Raw genomic sequence first — 19,880 nt, forward strand, 5'->3', positions numbered from 1 at the left:
AAATAATCTGTGACAAAATTTGTCGAATTATCTTTGGTAGTTTCTGAGAAAACTACTCAAGAATTAGGGAAAAAAACTTAATTTTTTTTAGGTAGTCTGAAATTTTTACTCATAACTTTTTACGTTGTGAACCGATTTTGCTGATTTTCAATACCAAACTGCTTAGGAAAACAATGAATATTCTCAGTGAATTTGGTTGATTTCATTTGCTTAGTTTTAACGTGAGCGTGTTTTAGCCAGACATACAGACGGACAGATGGACATAGCTAAATCGACTCAGAATTTCATAAGGACCCAGAATATATATTATTTGTTGGGTCTCAGATGAATATTTTTTAGTGTTACACACGGAATGAGAAACTTATATATACCCTCTATCACCACTGATGGTTGTGGAGGGTATAATAAAAACATATTTCACTGTTTAATTCATTAAGCAATGTATATTAAACCAGAATTTATCGTCCTCATTAAATTCTAAGACGATCTAGCCATATCTGTCCGTCCGTCTGTCTGTCTGTCTGTCTGTTGAAAGCACGATAGAGTCCGAATGGAAAGAGCTAGAGGGTTGAAATTTCACTTAAGTATTTCTTATAGGTAAGGTTTGTTTGGTATTGAAAATGGGCAATACAGGTTCACGTTTTCGGATAGCCCCCATACAAGTGGCCCCTCGAAAAGCAGCTTTAACAGCGATAACTTGTTTAAAAATACGAATATAGCGATGAAATTCGACATAAGTAAGTTTCTTGTTATCCAAAATCACTATGCAAAATTTTATGAGGATCGGTCCATAATTGACACAACACACCCTCCCCCCCCATATAAGGTCCCCTTCAGAAAATGACTTTAACGCTAAGTACTGGCTTAAAAATACTAGTATATAGATGAAATTCGACATAAGTAAGTTTCATACGAGTCAAAAATCTATCTAAAAAATTTTATAAGGATCGGTCCATGATTGACCCTACCCCCATATAAGGTCCCCTTCAGAAAATGACTGCAACGCTCATTAATGACTTAAAAATACGAGTGTAGCGATAAAATTCGACACAAATAAATTTAATACGAACCAAATTCTATCTACAAAATTTTATGAGGATCGACCCATAATTGACCCTACTCCCCTATTTAAGGTCCCCTTCAGAAAATTACTTTAACGCTTATAACTGGCCTAAAAATACGAGTATATAGATGAAATTAGACATAAGTAGGTTTCATTCGAGTCAAACGAGGCTTGATGGTGGGTATATAAGATTCGGCATAGCCGAATATAACACTCTTACTTGTTTTTGTTAAGTTATGTGAAATAAACAATAAATATCTGGTTTAATATACATTGTTTAATGAATTAAAGTATAAAACAGCGAAATATGTTTTTATTATACCCTCCACAACCATCAGTGTTGATAGAGGATATATATAAGTTTCTCATTCCGTGTGTAACACCAAAAAATATTCATCTAAAACCCAAAAAATAATATATATTATGTGTCCTTATGAAATTCTGAGTCGATTTAGCTATGTCCATCTGTCCGTCTGTATGTCTGGTTAAAACACGCTCACGTTAAAACTAAACAAATGAAGTCAACCAAATTCACTGAGAATATTCATTGTTTTCCTAAGCAGTTTGGTATTGAAAATCAGCAAAATCGGTTCACAACGTAAAAAGTTATGAGTAAAAATTTCAGACTACCTAAAAAAAATTAAGTTTTTTTCCCTAATTCTTGAGTAGTTTTCTCAGAAACTACCAAAGATAATTCGACAAATTTTGTCACAGATTATTTTTTTCATCTATAGATTAATTATGTTTAAAATAGTAATAATCGATCCAAAATTTCCCATAGCCCCCATACAAGGGTACATATTCCTGGAAATTAATTTATCGTTAACAACATCCTCAAATATATCGGTATCAACACAAAATTTTGTACATATTGACATTATATGAACAGGACTCAAAACTACGGATTAGATCTGTATAGGTCCACAATTGGTCATAGTTCCCATATAATGTCCACTTTCGAAAATCACTTAAATGAACATATTTTATTGATAAATAAAGCTATCGGGATAAAATTCGACATGAATATGTTTTGTATATACATAAATCATTCTACGGAATTTTTTCCCGGATCGGTCCATATTTTTACAATTTTTTTTCTACATCATAGGCATTACATATATTTGGCGAATGTGCCCCATGTGCTGGCCAGGGGTTTAATTTAAATTTTTTTCGGGCTTCAAATTATGTTATCGAAAAAATTATTATGTCTTATTGTTCACTATTATTGTCGTTCTATCACAGACCAATAAATTTTTTCTATCACAAAAACTCAAAAAGTTAGCACAAAAAATTCCCAGTGAAATATTGTCACAGCCCTTTTAAAAACAAACAAGTTAGAGTGCTATACATATATATATATATATATATATATATATATATATATATATATATATATATATATATATATATATATATATATATAAATATATATATATATATAAATATATATATATATATATATATATATATATATATATATATATATATATATATATATTTTGTTGTCCTTTGTGTACAAGTACCAAAATTCTACTTGAATTTGTGTACTTGTATAACTAATATGCCTACATTGTAATAGAACTAGAATTAATAATTTAAGTACTGGAAAATAAATTAGATATTATTGGTAACAACTAGACAACATTTGTACAAAAAAAATTAAAAAAAAAACGATGCCTTAATTTGCAGGAAGCAAGCCGTCATAATATTTGTATGGAAAAAAATGATGTATGAAAATTGAAAGACAATTAAAAGCGGTTCAAATTAAGCAACTTATATTTAACAGTAGTGCGTCTCAAAATAATTTATTTTATTAGTACAAAAAATGTATTTTAAAGCAACTGAAGTACCTTATTTATTTTTGTTTTTGTTATTTTTATACCCTCCGCCACCATCAGTGGTGATAGAGGGTATATATAAGTTTATCATTCCGTGTGTAACACCAAGAAATATTCATCTGAGACCCAACAAAGTATATATATTCTGGGTTCTTATGAAATTCTGAGTCGATTTAGCAATGTCCGTCCGTCTGTCTGCCTGTCTGTGTAAAACACGCTTGTTTGGGTGAATCTCTTAAGTAAGAGGGAAAAGGCTGGACAAATTGGAAGAGACGATGAACTCTCTGAGCCTAAACAAAATCCCAATGATTTTGTACTCAGAACAATTTAATTTGGATATGCAAAGAAATGGAAAATAAAACAAAGCAATTAGGAAATTTTCTTTGGATATTTATTAAATTATTTAAGGAATAAGGAATTCTTACCAAGGATAGGTGGACTGTATTGTTAGGAGCTAGATTTGTATCTGGCGCAAATAATCATTTATGACATTTACGAACTATGACATTTCTTTTAGAACATTATGACAATTATTTGTATACTGCAACACATAGCAATCAGCATTTATATATGTGAGAAGAAATTAGGGTTTGCAGGAAATATGGAATATTAACGAAAGTAAGGAAAAATTGCTATATGTTGTTTTTGGCGTAAACATTACCGCCCGCCTTGCAGTATACATGTATGAAAATGGAGGAAGAAAGCCATAAACACTTATTTTTGCTTGAAAAAAAATGAATAAAGGATAAAACTTAGGAATAATATTAGTAATATAGGATTTTGAATTATACTAAAAATTGCAAAATGGAATTTGAAAATACAATATCATATTTGGAAAGAAAAAGAAATATAATATTAAGGAATTCAATATATTAAGTTAAGAATAAATTCAGGTTTGTTTGTTTTCATTTTGCTTACTACTAAGTGCATTGGAAACTTTAAATTAGAGTGTTTTGTGTCGTGAACTTTGGAATATAAAATTTATTGTTTTAAACTTGAGTCTTGGATAAATGAAAGTCGGAATACAGTTCTGGAACATTGGATAATATGCAAAATGGAGTATTGCATGTAGAACTGTTTCTTCCACTTTGGATGAAATTAAGTGACTGGAAATCTTAATGTCAAAGCTATTCGTACGTTTAACGCGGCTGCATATGCCTTTTCTAAAGCATAGCAAAACCCAAGGAATAGGATTTTAGCGTTAAGAGTATGGACTAGACTTTTTCGGATTTCATAAGTCCTGCAATTGGATCTGGAATAAGGCCACTGCATTAAATATTTCGCCCTTGGATAAAGATCCCAGTTAATACGCTTCGGATTGTCTGATAGAAATGCAAGTAGGGATGTAGCTTCCTTCCAGAAAACAAGAATCTCCTTCGGATTGCTGTTGTCATCACCATTTAGGAAACCTCCATGTGCAAAATGTTGAAGTTGAATGAACAAAATTTCGTCACATTTTGTCCTCGAAAATTCTGCTATCATAAGTCTGATATTGGATGTCGTAACTTTCGGGAGTGAGTGGCCATCGGTATAGAGGAAACTACTGTGTATAAGATGTACTCTTGGATAAGTAGCATTTCTGTAATTGGCTAATTGGAATAAAGTCCGAATAGCTAGGTAAGACGTCACTTTAAAAATATCGTAATTATGGATAATTACGTTTGGACAAGTTTGAAATAAGGATGAAGGGATCTTATTATGCGTCGGATCCACAAGGATTTTTAGGACAATCGCATACTTGCAAAATGTTGACTTTAGGATAAAAGTTTTCAAGGTATTTTGTAAAATCTGGATAGTATTAATATTATACAAATAATGAATTGGACTATAGCATTCTAGTTTTAGGATACCACTGAGTAGCAAATAGAAATTATTATGAGCACTAGCTGATACAGTTTGATTCAGGCCTGAAATTTGAGCATTAGTAATCGTAGAAGGAAGTCTCAGAAGGTCAAAAAGCTTTTCAGAAATAAATGACCCTTCTGACCCTGAATCAATTAATGCTCTGGCTTGGACTTTCATGTCTAAGTGACGGATTTCTACCATTGCTGTCCCCAGTAGAACCTCTTTGGAATTTGAGGAAAAGCAGGATTGAACCATGTCAGCTCCGGAAATAGTAGACTGTATTGTAATGGAATGAGAATGAGTGACATATGGTTCGACATTTGGATCTAAATTGGAACTTGTACCAGGAGCAGATAGGTCTGTGAAAGTTTCGGAATCTCTATGGAGTAAAGTGTTGTGCCTTTTGTTGCATCGGAAACAATTAGTAGGATTACTACAATTCCGTACTGAATGTGTCTTAGAGAAACAATTAATGCACAAACTTAACTTCTTGATCTCATCAATGCGCTGGGAGTAATCCATTTGCAAAAATGTAGGACATTTGCGTATCGGATGAAATTCATTGGGACACAACTGACATTTCGGGCCTGAAGTACGGTAAGAACTGTTGGAAACGTTGGATGAAATATTTAACGCTTTGGATTTGGATGCTGAAGGCATGGAAAGAGTGAAACGGATTTCGGAAACTGATTCCAAAGTACGGTAACGATTTGTTAGAAACTCATCGAAATCCGACCACTTCGGAATGGAAGACTTATCTTTTAAACCTTGCTCCCATAGAGTTAATGTCGAATCAGGCAGTTTGTTGGAACAAAGGAACACAAAAATTGGATCCCAACTGTCAGTGTCTATATTATGGAGTTTTAGAATGGATATACATGCATTAATGTCCCGTTGCAAATTTTGTATGGATTGTGCGGATTCAAGGGATATACTAGGCAGGTTAAATAGGATTTTAAGCTGACCATTGACTTGGACTCTTCGATTTTCAAACCGACTGGTAAGATTAGACCAAGCCAAATCAAAGCCTTGGTTCGTCAAAGGACTTTTCTGGACGATCTGTCTAGCTTCTCCATAAGTCTTTTGGATTAAATGGAAAAGTTTCTCTACCGGACTAAGTATGGAATTTTTAATGTACATGGCCGTAAAGAGATCTCGGAATGTCGGCCATGACTCATAGTCACCATGGAATACATCTGGAAAATTTGGAGAAATGGTATTGTTTTTGGGTTGAGACGGAACACGAAGCGTATCGGACAATTCGGATAACTTAGTAAGGATATTACAATAAGCTATGTAAGTATTTTTATACTTGTCCTTAAACGCTTCTAAATTTTCGGATTCGTTATTGTCGGACTCTTCTTCATTTTCCTTATCGAACAAAAACTTATCATATGCTGACTTGATTCGATTCCAAGTGGACTTCAATTCATCTTTGTGGATCGAAAGTGCATGAATTGAATTTATGGGATATCGATTTTCATTATAGTCAGCCTCGAATTCAATAATACTGTCGGCAAGACGGATAAAATGGTTTGGAGACATATTGACGGTTATTATTGGAAAAAAATGGAAATTTGGAACTTAAAGAATCGTTTCTCTTACAAACGTTGGACAAATCTCAGAAAAATATAGAATTTTGGATGACAAACAATCGCGTTATAAAACTAAATAGGAAAAACAACCACTTTGGAAAAATTAATTTTTTGAACAATTAGTAGTTTTACAGCTCTGGAGTTTTATGTATGGAACAACAATAATGTAACTGAGATTTGTTTACAATTGAATTCAATTAACCCTTTGGAGACCAGGAAAAAGTGTATGAAATAATAACAAAAATGTATTTGGTAGAAAAACTGTATAATTTCACTGGACAATAATAAGTAAATTCTAAATTTACAGAATTATTTATATGCAAAATGGCACTGAAAATTTTAATAATTATGTATACATAAAGTGATCGAAAAAACAGTTTTTCTTGAATAAGAAAATATGATATAAATAGATTAAATATTAAATTAATTTAACAATATATCAAATCTAATCAATACAACAAGATTCTAAGATAATATATTGATTATTTAACAAAATATCTTATAAGACATTAATGACCTTAACGATCACTCAAGGGTTAATGACGATCAGTTGCGTATTGAAAAAGAAAGAAGAAAAGGAAAAAGAAAATAAATATATTGCATGTATATACACACGCACTAACGAGTGTAATGCTTATGGATGATGGACAATGTAATACACAAGCGGACAAACGTATGTAAATCGATATGGACAATTGTAGGTAATGTCATCAAGCAGAAATAATATCGTTTGGAAATAAACAAAATAGTAAGAGAAATTACATTAGTAAATAAATGTGTGGATTTGTATTACAGGGAATTGTAATGCAATTAAAATATGGGAATAAAGAGAATTTATTGATGGATAACTTAAAGAGAACGTGCAAAATTGTATGGAATTAATATTTTATTTAGAGCCGACGGAGGGAAGGAAATATATACAAGAGAAACGAATAACAGCCCTACTTTGTGTAAGTAGGAAAATGTAACTTGTTACTGTAGACTGTATTTTAAGACACTAATGAAAAATGTTGTCCGTTACACTTCACTATTTTACTAGAGTATCAAAGTAGTGTACCAGCCAATTCTTGTATACCCAAAGTATTAAAGAAAAATATAATTGCCGTCGGCTTTTTATGGTTTTGCACACACTTTTTGGTTTTATAAACCGCGAATTTTGTTATTATTTTACAAAATTCTCTTAATCTTTGGACAATTTTTACTTCACAAACACTCTTATGCACTTTGTAATATAAAATAGATATGCAAAATAAAAGAAAACAAACTAACCTTTGTAATAAGTTGTTGATGAAATATGAATAAAGGTGTAGATGGAACAATTTGTTGGTAGGAAATCCACAAATGAGTTGAAATCTCCGAGAGTATATGAACTTCCAATATAAATCCGGTTCGACTGGACCAAAATATTTCGTTCAAAGCTTTGGAAGGGGATGAAAGGCTGGATTATTGGAAAATGATTAGTCTCTCTGAGCCAAAACAAAATATATGGATATATTTTGTAACTCAGAATAATTTAATTTGGATATGCAATGAAATGGAAAATAAAACAAAGCAATTAGGAAATTTTCTTTGGATATTTATTAAATTATTTAAGGAATAAGGAATTCTTACCAAGGATAGGTGGACTGTATTGTTAGGAGCTAGATTTGTATCTGGCGCAAATAAGCATTTATGACATTTACGAACTATGACATTTCTTTTAGAACATTATGACAATTATTTGTATACTGCAACACATAGCAATCAGCATTTATATATGTAAGAAGAAATTAGGGTTTGCAGGAAATATGGAATATTAACGAAAGTAAGGAAAAATTGCTATATGTTGTTTTTGGCGTAAACAACGCTCACGTTAAAACGAAGCAATATAATTTAACGAAATTCAGAAAAAAAAATATTCATTATTATCCGGTATTGAAAATTAGCAAAATCGGTTCACATCGGGAAAAGTTATGAATCAAAATTTAAAACAACTCCGAAAAAATAAGCATTTTTTACACATTCTAAAGTAATTTTCTCGAAAACTATGCAAGATAATTTCATGAAAGTCATCATACATTCGTTTCTACACAAGATCTTGATTCCTGCTGAAAGTTGTCAGAATCGGTCCATAATTTCATATACCTCCCATTAGGGTATTCAAACGATTAATCGTCGATCGGTTAATCGATAAATTTTTGACGATTAATCGTTCGAATAAATTAAAATTGCCAAATTTCAAATAACAAATAAACCGAATAATTTCTATCATATAACCGATTAAGAAAAAATTACTTGTAACAGTAAAATTGCTATATACTTTATAGAAAATCCAATATTTTTATTGCCTTTTTTATTCCATTATTAATTCTTTAATTATTTTCAATAATGAAGAAAATTTATTTGATGATTTCCATAACAATACTTCAGAAACATTTTAGGAATTTGTTCTAATTTACCTACTTCTAGAATGTAAAGAAACACTTTAGATTCTTGAAAGGCAATCTTAGAAATAACCCTTACTTCTACAACCAGTTTTGGAGAACATTGTTGTGCTTTTTAAGAATTTCTAATAAGTTCTTCAGCAATAGTTATACACTAATTCAATGGAACGTATGAATTTTGGAACTCGTTGAAATATCTCAAAAACATAAAATTAATTAACTTAATTTCTTTATATAGGAAATTCACATAAAAAGAAATAATTGCGAATATTTGAGAACGAACTTAATTAAAAAATATACATAGATTTGAACTCAAAGAAGTGGAAATTATAACTTTGTTTGTTATAGGAAAAAAATAATGTAAAAAAGCAACAGAATTAATAAAAAACATCCATTTTTCTTTTATTCGATTAACCGAATAATTTTGAATTATCCGATTATTAACCGGCTAACATAAAACCTCAAATAATTATTCGTCAACTAAACCGAATAAGTGAAAAACCCGAATAATTGAATACCCTACCTCCCATACAAAAGTACATATTTCCGGAAAATTAGTTTTTTGTTACTAACTTCCGTCAGAATGTTGATATCTTCACAAAATTTTACAAATTAAAATCTTATGTCAATTGAATTTTTTGAGAGAAAAAATTTTCTGGATCGGTCCATAATTGGACATAGCTCCCATACAAGGTACCCTCCCGAAAATCACTGAAACGCGCATAACTCATTACTAAATTAAGATATCCATATAAAATTTGGAATTAGTATTGCTCATATGCACAGAAATATTACTGTGAAATTTTTTCCGATCGGTCCATAATTGGTCATAGCTCCCATACAAGGTCCCTTCCCGAAAATCACTTAAACGCGCATAACTCATTACTAAATTAAGATATCCATATAAAATTTGGTACAAGTATTGCTCACATATACAGAAATATTATTATGGAAGTTTTTTCCGATCGGTCCATAATTTGTCATAGCTCCCATACAAGGTCCCCTCCCGAAAATCACTTAAAACGCACATAACTCATTACAAAATATTGATATCCATACATTTAGCACAAATATTGCTCTTATATACATAAATTACACTATAAAATTGTTTTGCAATCGGTCCATATTTGGTCATAGCTCTCATACTAGGTCCCCTCCAGAAAATCACTTAAATGCACAATATTCATTGCCAAATAATGATATAGATACAGAATTTTGAAATTTTGTCTTTATATACATAATTGGTCATCGCTCCCATACAAGGTCCTTTTACGAAAATCTCTTAAACGCACATTACTCATTACCAAATAAAGCTATTGATACAAAATTTGTCACAAATATTAGTTTGGTATACAAAAATTCTATTTCAAGATTTTTTCACGATCGGTCTATAACATGGGTGCGGTCGGTCCCATGCAAGTGTCCCTTCAGAAAATCACTTGAACACACATTACTTATTACTAAATTACGATATAAATACAAAATTTGACTGAAATATAGCTTTTATGTACAGAAATTTAGCTTAAAGAATATTTTACAATCGGTCTATAATTGGTCATATCTTCCATACTAGGTCCTGCCCCTAAAAGCAATTTAACCGTATTTAACTAGTTGCATTATCAATTTGTGTAGAACAATATTATATATGTATATGTATTTTGAAAATCCTTAAATCTTTCACACACATGCATATACGCAAAGCATATTTAAGGGCGTTATAAAAATATAAAAGAAAATGGGGTTTGTAATGTTAAACAAATCTTGGAATTGTAATTTAAGACATGAGAAAACTTATTTCTACAAATATTTGATCAATTAAAAAAGTATTAATATAAAAGTAGCTGGTGGAGGGTATTTAAGATTCGGCTTAGCCGAATATAGCACTCTAACTTGTTATCATTGTTATTGTTGATTTCCTCATGTTCTTCATCGCTTTTTCATCATCCTCATTTTCAATAATCAGGGTTTCATCAAAATTAACACGATAGCTTTTACATACACTCCCGCTCACTTAAATAGGTTCACTGTTTTGTTTACATTCAAATTAATTTTTTGCAAAAAATAATGGACTAATTAGTTATATTAAAATTTTAAATAATAACATGATGTCTTAGGTATCACCAGTGAGACAAAAATTAGCGCAATACCTAATAGCGGATTTTTAATAATTGTTTTCTAACATACTACGTTTTTTAGCTATATTTTTTTGCTCACTTGATTAGGTTCAATCAGAATAAAATCAGTTAACTGCTGGCAGTGAGTAAAATCCATTCATATTCTAGTGTCTGTGAATATAGACAATATATTTTTTAACAAATAGGTTGCGGTAAGCCATTAACTAAAGAATAAAATGACAAAATTCAGGCGTTTTTGGAAACTGTCCAAAATCACAGGAATTTGGCAAAAAAAAAAAAAAAATAGGCAAATTCAGAATGTTATTCGCAATTTTATAAGAAAACAGTTTGAATATTAAGAAAACATAAATAGAACTACATATAGAGTACAAACAAAAGCGGACACAAGAGATTTCATAAAATTTGCTTCGAAGTCAAGTGATTCTGTAGCAAAAATTAAAGAAAAAGTGGGTTTTACAACAAGCCTAGCTACAGTATAACGAATTGTAAGAAGGGCCAAGGCTTTAGAAATATTAAAAAATTTATAAAAGCCACTCCACAGTGGGGCAGAATGGAAATTTTTTGGAAATAAATCTGGCATTTCTAAACGGCTGATCCGATCGGGATAAAATTTGGCATGAGCGTAGCCAAGGAGTATTCGAGTTTAAGTTTTGAAGATGAACCCTGCAGATGCCCCAGGGACGGCGCTGTGGCGTCTCAAAGTGGGGTACCTACGACATGTAAAATTTTTAAACTCGTGCCATTTTTTTGTTTTTCACCCAAATACAAAGATTTTTATATTTTGTGAAAGCGCTCGACGAGATCTTGAAAAAACATGCTTGGACATACTACTTATCTCTTATAATATCCGAGTTATAGGCATTTAAAAATTTAGTGATACAAAATTTACCATACCTTGGTCCGCCTTTTTTTGAATACCGGGCGTAATTTTGGACCAAATGGACTCAATTTTTTCTTGTTAGTTAGACAACAAAATTTCCAATAATATACAAAATTTCAGATCAATATCGTTTACAGATCCAAAAATATACGTTTTTTAATTTAAAAATTCAAAAAATTTTAGATTTTTGGCGTTTTTTTTTGCCAAAAATGTGTCTTAACTCTTTTATTAATAAAATAAAATTTTCTTTAAGAACATATAACAATTTTATAGTTTTCTAAAAGGTATCTTTACGCAGAACGCTTTGGCGTAAAAAACTTGTCCTATTTTTTGAAAATGTTGCCACTGCGTCTTTCCGAATATGACCTATTTTTCATCAAAACTTCAACTTTGGGCGACATGTTCTAAAATCCCAAAGCTGGGATCAGAAAACTGAAAGCAGTTTTGGAAACCTCAATATGTTTTCTATTTACTTCCAAAAGTATTTTCCCAGCCCTGAAAGAAATGTGGACCCTATGGGCAAAAAAAGTAAAAAATCCCATTTTTGGGTTTTTCATTCCTATTTTTGGGAATTGCGGGATGCCCTTTGACCTTTTCAATTTTTTTTTGCATATTCTTATTTGAAATGACAAATTTAACAAGCGTTGAAAATTTCATTGAGTTTTGTTCATAAATAAAGATTTTGTCATATATTACATATTTGTTTAATTTCTAAAACTATGATTTATATCAAAATTTTAATAGGATCGCAGATAGCTACAACAATTTAGTCCATATTTATCCCTTAATATCATTTTTTAGTTAGATATGGAAATTCTCGACCCTTTACAAAAAATTTCAAGCCAATATCTCAATTACATTCAAAAATATGTTCATTTAAACCTGTGTCCTTTAATTTCATCTTTTTCATATTTTTATGACAGAACATACATTTGGTGTTGAATAAAATATTTGGACAATTTTTAAAAATTATTTAGTTAAATATTTTATTATAATATTGTATATACAATAAAAAAATTATAATTTTATTATGAGCCACGCACAACAACACCTAAATCACCCCACACAAATTACCTTTCCCGCCCACCGAAATATAAAACACAATTTAATACAATTCATCAGTTAGTATAATAGCTTTTTTTATTTGAACTGTTTATCTTAAACATAATACAATTAATTCTTACAACCTACTTATATAGTTAATTCCTAACACTACTTATTTTCTATAAAATAATCTGTCATATCGGTATACATATCCAGAAGGTAATATAAGTCCTTTAAATCTTCCTTGTTTTGAGATGATAGAGTTTCATAACAAATCCATCTTTTTCGCATAGTTGAAAGAACAGGATCAGAAGATAAAAGTAAACTATTAAAAATATATTCATTCTGTGATTTCCTGGAGCATTTTCTTGAGCTGAATAGTTGAACATGCTTAAAATCTCGATTCCTCGCTTCCTGGGCTTCTTCTGTTAACTCTCCAAGTGGAAGAATATTCGATTCAATTATTATTTGACCATGACACAATACTTTGTGTACTGTTGGTGTTAGTTCCCTCCATGGATACAGAGATACAAGTAATTTAGAAATTTCAGATGTGTATTCCCCAAATCGATTTCCATTAATTTTATGTTTACTATTCAGTGCCATTAAAATAGTGTTAACTCTTCGAAGCAACTCCTTGTCGATTCCAGTTATTTTTGAAGTAATTTCAAAATCACGAAAAAACCTTCTCGCCGTATTACCGTCATTTGTACTACCGCAACTTGAAAGTGGTTTGTCGATGTTTAATCCCATCTGAACTTTAAATTCTTCTTGGATTCTGCTTTTTTCCGCAGCTCTCAGTTCTTTCAATTCTTCATTATTTTTTGTTGATTTAGTAGGATAGTTTTTTTTTTTCCTGGATCGCCTTGTATGATGGTAATATATTGTGTCCTTTTTCATGCAGAGCTTTCCTTAATATTTGGTACTTATTTCGATTGAGACCCAGTTCCAACATAAGCGCTATTGCTTCCTCTTCAGTAAAATTTGATTATGATGTTGGAGTTGGTATAATTTCCACAATTCGCTTAAGTCGTCTTGGTGATGCATTAGGAAGAATAGTTGCAATATGTACGACATCCATAGGTTGGTTTTCAGCATTTCGTTAAATGTATCAGCAATTTCCTCATTTGAGATTGAAAAAAGTTTTTGTGTGACCCTCTTTTTTTTGACCTGGAACATAAGTCTTCGTATGACTTTCAAGGCGCTCCTGTTGATGTGTTGTAAGTTGAGATTTCCGTAGTAGTTTCCATCCAACTACAAAATTTTAATCGAAATTTCTTTTGATTTCCATCCACAGACTTACTTTTTACATCAAAAAGTTTTCAATTTTGATATGCCTGTTTTGTCTACTTTTCTACTATATGTAGTTTTTATATAATTTGAAATGTCTTCAATTCTTTCTGGCCCTTTTGAAGATATACTCCATAAAACGGAACACAACTCTTCGTACTTTAATGTAATCTTCATTGTAGATTTATTAAATATGGTACTTAAAATCTGAGAAGTTTACTTATATACCAATTCTTGTCATTTCCGATACAGGTATTCCAAAGTAAAAAATTACGAATTGTCGACCTATTAACATTTAGGACTATATTACTATAACCTGTAATTCAGTCCTTGATATTTCTTATTAGTGAATGAATCGAAATTATCATTACCTGTATATTTTTACCTACATGATCATAAACGAAACAGATCGAAATGATCTGTCGAAAAAATTTAGGTAAAAAATAGTTATAAATTTTTGAAAATTTAAGCATAATAGGACCTTTCAATTATAAGGATAAGCAAACAAATAGAAAATAGGTAAATATAAGATTTAAATATGTTCTGTCATACTTAATACTAAAATATGAAAAAGATGAAATTAAAGGACACAGGTTTAAATGAACATATTTTGAATGTAATTGAGATATTGGCTTGAAATTTTTGTAAAGGGTCGAGAATTTCCATATCTAACTAAAAAATGATATTAAGGGATAAATATGGACTAAATTGTTGTAGCTATCTGCGATCCTATTAAAATTTTGATATAAATCATAGTTTTTAGAAATTAAACAAATATGTAATATATGACAAAATCTTTATTTATGAACAAAACTCAATGAAATTTTCAACGCTTGTTAAATTTGTCATTTCAAATAAGAATATGCAAAAAAAAAAATTGAAAAGGTCAAAGGGCATCCCGCAATTCCCAAAAATAGGAATGAAAATCCCAAAAATGGGATTTTTTACTTTTTTGCCCATAGGGTCCACATTTCTTTCAGGGCTGGGAAAATACTTTTGGAGTAAATAGAAAACATATTGAGTTTCCAAAACTGCTTTCAGTTTTCTGATCCCAGCTTTGGGATTTTAGAACATGTCGCCCAAAGTTGAAGTTTTGATGAAAAATAGGTCATATTCGGAAAGACGCAGTGGCAACATTTTCAAAAAATAAGACAAGTTTTTTACGCCAAAGCGTTCTGCGTAAGATACCTTTTAGAAAAACTATAAAATTGTTATATGTTCTTAAAGAAATTTTATTTTAATAATAAAGAGTTAAGACACATTTTTGGCAAAAAAACGCCAAAAATCTAAAATTTTTTTGAATTTTTAAATTAAAAAACGTATATTTTTGGATCTGTAAATGATATTGATCTGAAATTTTTTGTATATTATTGGAAATTTTGTTGTCTAACTAACAAGAAAAAATTAAGTTCATTTGGTCCAAAATTACGCCCGGTATTCAAAAAAAAGGGCGGACCAAGGTATGGTAAATTTTGTATCACTAATTTTTAAAATGCCTATAACTCGGATATTATAAGAGATAAGTAGTATGTCCAAGCATGTTTTTTCAAGATCTCGTCGAGCGCTTTCACAAAATATAAAAATCTTTGTATTTGGGTGAAAAACAAAAAAATGGCACGAGTTTAAAAATTTTACATGTCGTAGGTACCCTACTTTGAGCCGCCACAGCGCCGTCCCTGGGGCATCTGCAGGTTCATCTTCAAAACTTAAACTCGAATACTCCTTGGCTACGCTCACGCCAAATTTTATCCCGATCGGATCAGCCGTTAGAAATGCCAGATTTATTTCCAAAAATTTCCATTCTGCCCCACTGTGCACTCCAATTGCCACTCGTAAAGAGAAATCCTCTTCAGTTTGCACGTAAACACAGGGTTATAAAAAGCTAAATCAACATCTTGTTTTTTCGGATGAAAAATGTTTAATTTAGAAGGTCCAGATCGATATAATCATTATTTTATGATTTTTGAAAGGAAGAGCTCTACCTGAGTCGTTTGCATAGCTGTGAAGGATGTGGGATGTAGTGGGGGCAATTTCGTATTATGAAACATGTGAGCTTAAATTTCATTCATCTAGTAAGAATTGTAATAATTGTAATGCCATACTGGAAACTGTTTTTTTTCACATTTTCGGATATTTTTGCCGTGGATATTTCTAAAATATAATGCCCTGATCCATACCACCAGAACTGTAAAAGGGTCGATTCGAAGCCAGAATGTAAAAATTTTGGAGTGGCCTCCAAATCTTCTTACCTATTTATTATTGAAAAGGTTTCGGAGTATTCTTTCTCGTAATGGGTATAGGTCGGGCAGACAGTATTGACACAAAAGAAGCCTAAATTGAAGGAACTGAAAGGCTTGGACCGAAATTTCCTTGCCATTACTTAAGAATCTTTATAACTCTTTATCACCTCGAATTTTCGGAGATATATCAAGTAACGGCGGATATGTTCCTTAGTAAATCTTTTCTATAACCTTGTAAAAATGTTTATAAAATTAAAAAGTCTCATGAAAAATGCAATTTGTTGTTGTTTTTGTCAATTAAAGATGATGAACCTATTCAAATGAGCCAAAAAATATTGTTCAAAAACGTAGTATTTTAGAAAAAAAAATTATTAAAAATCGGTTATTAAGTATTGCACTCATGTTTGTCTATCTAGTGATATATAAGACATCATGTTATTAATTAAAATTTTAATATACCAAAATTCCTAGCATCGCTTAAACTCCAAATGAAGGCGTCATGGCATGAGCCAGGCCTACATCAATCTAACGCAAGTATTTGCATTTTGTAATCACATACCTTAATTATAAAACTTTTATAAAAATTGGATTTAAAGAGAGAACATTTGACTCACGATCATAACATTAATGCTAAAGTACCCTTTCCTATTATAGTAAAGAGATTCGTCAGTCTCCGGCTTTCTCATTCGAACGTGGGTTCCGTCGACACATCCAATAACTCCTTGTATACCATGTTTTTCTTTAAAATATGTTTTTGATACTTTTATTTCATCATCATCCATTTCCATGTTAATCCAGGCTTGGCAAATATGACTTTCTAGTATGTTTGCAGCATTCCACAACACTTTAAACATAGTGCTACGACCAATTCTGATGTTCATTTCATTGGCTATTACACCCTGGAATCTTCCAACACCAAAAAACCTCAGCGTTGCTGCCAACTGTATTGTTGGTGGAATTGTTGTATTCTTTATTAATGGTGCAATTTGATTTAAAAACATTGAAAACGCTGACTTGTTTAACCGATAGAGTCCAATAAATCTTAAAAATAAAGAGCCCAATAAATATTAAATGGTTAAATTTCACAAAAAAACTTACGAGGATTCTGGCATTTCCATCGGATTTGATGCATCCCTTAAGATCCGTCTGGGCACAACTTCTCTGTAAAGTTTGTGACGTTCATTTTGTAAGCAACATAAAATAAATGCACCTGGCATTTTATAGTACTCTTATTTTATTTATTTATCGCAGAAAAAAAGTCAACGATATGTGTTTACAAAATTTATTATGACATTTGTCAAATTTGTTTCGAACACAACTTCGAATGTATAAAAAACTGAGTGAAAATGGGAACACCACATTTTTAGTTTCATGTGAATTCAAAATGATTCGAAAGCCAGAACATACATAAATATCATAAATGTGACCGATTTCTCCGGGAATTTTCGCCTATTTTCCTAATTAAAGTTTTTTACAGTGACTGTCATTAATATTCGGTTTTTACATTTCCGTTTTTTCTGTTGTTAATTTTTTTTTTTTTTTAATATTTTGTACTTATTGTTGTACATATTAAGATTTTTACATAACAAATTTTTATATACATCAATTAAATATAAAACTAATTTTAAAAACATGGAATATTACATAAATTTATGCTTCATTAATATTCGGTTTTTTTTCTAACTTGTTACTTAATTTCTTAAAATATGATTTTAAAAATAAAACTATCATCAGGTAGACTAGCCATTATTTTTATAACTTCAGATAGACGATTTGGCATATTAGAGATAATATTTTTAAATAATCTACCCTGATTTTATCCCATTCTTCTTGTAGTCTTTGTTTGGGCTCATTTTTAAAAGAAATTTGACTTGTAAGACTTTTCCAAGCTAAATGCTTCCATAAATTTTCTATGGAATTCATGTTGGGAGATTGGGCTAGTGTTTCAATCACTTTTGGACAATTATAAAGCAACTATTAAAGGAAAAGATGCCTTCTATGTTAGGGTCGTTAACTTGGTATAATTTAAATGCTCACTCAATTTCCGTATTTTCAGCGGATTGCTTTAAATTATCCCTCAAAATAGTCAAATACAAATCTTTGTTCATATTAATGTCGATAAAAGCTAGGTTTCCGGCTCTATTTGATAATATAGAGCCCCAAACCATCACATATCCTCCTACCGTGTATTAATATGGAGTAACGTTTTTTCCATTCAGCTCTTCATTTGGTTTCCGACACACCATTGTTCTTCCGACACTTGGAATATATTAAATACGTTCTTATCAAAGAAATATAACGTCGTCCCACCAAATGAAATCTTTTTTGAGACGTTCATTCACAAATTTTAGTCAGTACGGTACATCCTTATTATTTACTATAGGCTTCTTACTAGACACTCGGCCATTATATCCATGACTTTAAGTCTTTCGATGAATTGTTGTTTCTGAAACAGTCTTTATTAATTACTTTTTCGGCTATCTCGTTTTTCTTTAAATGAATGCGACCTTCATTTTTATACCTTTGTACAATATCACCAACAGTATTTTGCTTCATATTTAATATTTCACCAATATTTTTATAGGTTTTTTTCATTATTATAATGCAAAAGTACAATTTCTTTTTTCTAAAGATGATTTTTTTCCCTTACGACCGATTGATTTTTTTATAAAAAAATGATTATAAAATGATTCCACGTGATACACGAGCTTATTTGAACATCATAATATAAATTCGTCCATTATTCACACAATTTTGAACAGTTGCAGCGATTAATTTTTTCGTAAGAAAAAACCGAATCTTAATGCAGCCTAGATTTATGTAATATTCCATGTTTTCAATTTGTATACCCTACACCACTATAGTGGGGAGGGTATTATACGTTTGTGCTCATGTTTGTAACACACAAAATATTGGTCATACACTCACCTTAAAGTATACCGATCGATTCAGAATAATTTTTTGAGTCGATTAAGACATATCGGTCCGTCCGGCTGGCTGGCTGTCCAAGTAAACCTTGTGCGCAAGGTACAGGCCGCAATTTTCAAGATAATTTGATGAAATTTGGACCAAGCATGTTTTTTGGCACAGGGACGAAGCCTATTGGAAATGGTTAAAATCATTTCATTTCACCTAGCCCCCATACAACCGTACCTCCCGATTTGGGCCTTTTATGCCATAATTACGTCAAATATACTATTATCTCTCTAAAAGTTGGAACAAATAAGTTTTATATAAGTATAAATAAGTATATATACTGCAGATTTTCGTAATGATCGGCCCTTATTTGACCCTAGCCCCCATACAAACCCCCTACAAAAAATGTCTTAAACGTCTAAAATTGACTTGTAACCATTTGTATCGAAATTAAACTCAACCAAATCAACTGTTATTTAAAAATATATCCTTTTCCCATATTTAATGAGGATCGGCCCATGTTTGACCTATACTCCTATATAAGTCCTCATTTAGAAATTTTTGTCTTTTATCAATAAATTGCTTAAATACTTTGCAATTAAGGTAAAATT

General features: G+C 30.9%; 1 protein-coding gene and 1 pseudogene across 1 annotated transcript in view; both read right to left on the bottom strand.

Annotated features, from left to right (window-relative positions):
* The window catches only part of LOC119614061, a 33,015-nt gene extending 24,980 nt beyond the window's left edge, over positions 1 to 8,035 (bottom strand). The window contains exons 1-2 of the mRNA XM_037970163.1: positions 8,028 to 8,035; positions 7,611 to 7,759 (exon numbers count right to left, since the gene is read on the bottom strand). Coding sequence (XP_037826091.1) covers positions 7,611 to 7,759; positions 8,028 to 8,035 — 157 coding nt within the window. The remainder of the gene's footprint in view (positions 1 to 7,610; positions 7,760 to 8,027) is intronic.
* An 8,760-nt stretch (positions 8,036 to 16,795) lies between these two features.
* On the bottom strand, positions 16,796 to 17,570 carry LOC119614062 (annotated as a pseudogene).
* Between the last annotated feature and the right edge of the window lie 2,310 nt (positions 17,571 to 19,880).

This window comes from Lucilia sericata, unplaced genomic scaffold (genome assembly GCF_015586225.1).
Source record: "Lucilia sericata isolate MDLA Ls3-8-SP2 unplaced genomic scaffold, ASM1558622v1 Contig002544F_arrow, whole genome shotgun sequence".
NCBI lineage: Eukaryota > Metazoa > Arthropoda > Insecta > Diptera > Calliphoridae > Lucilia > Lucilia sericata.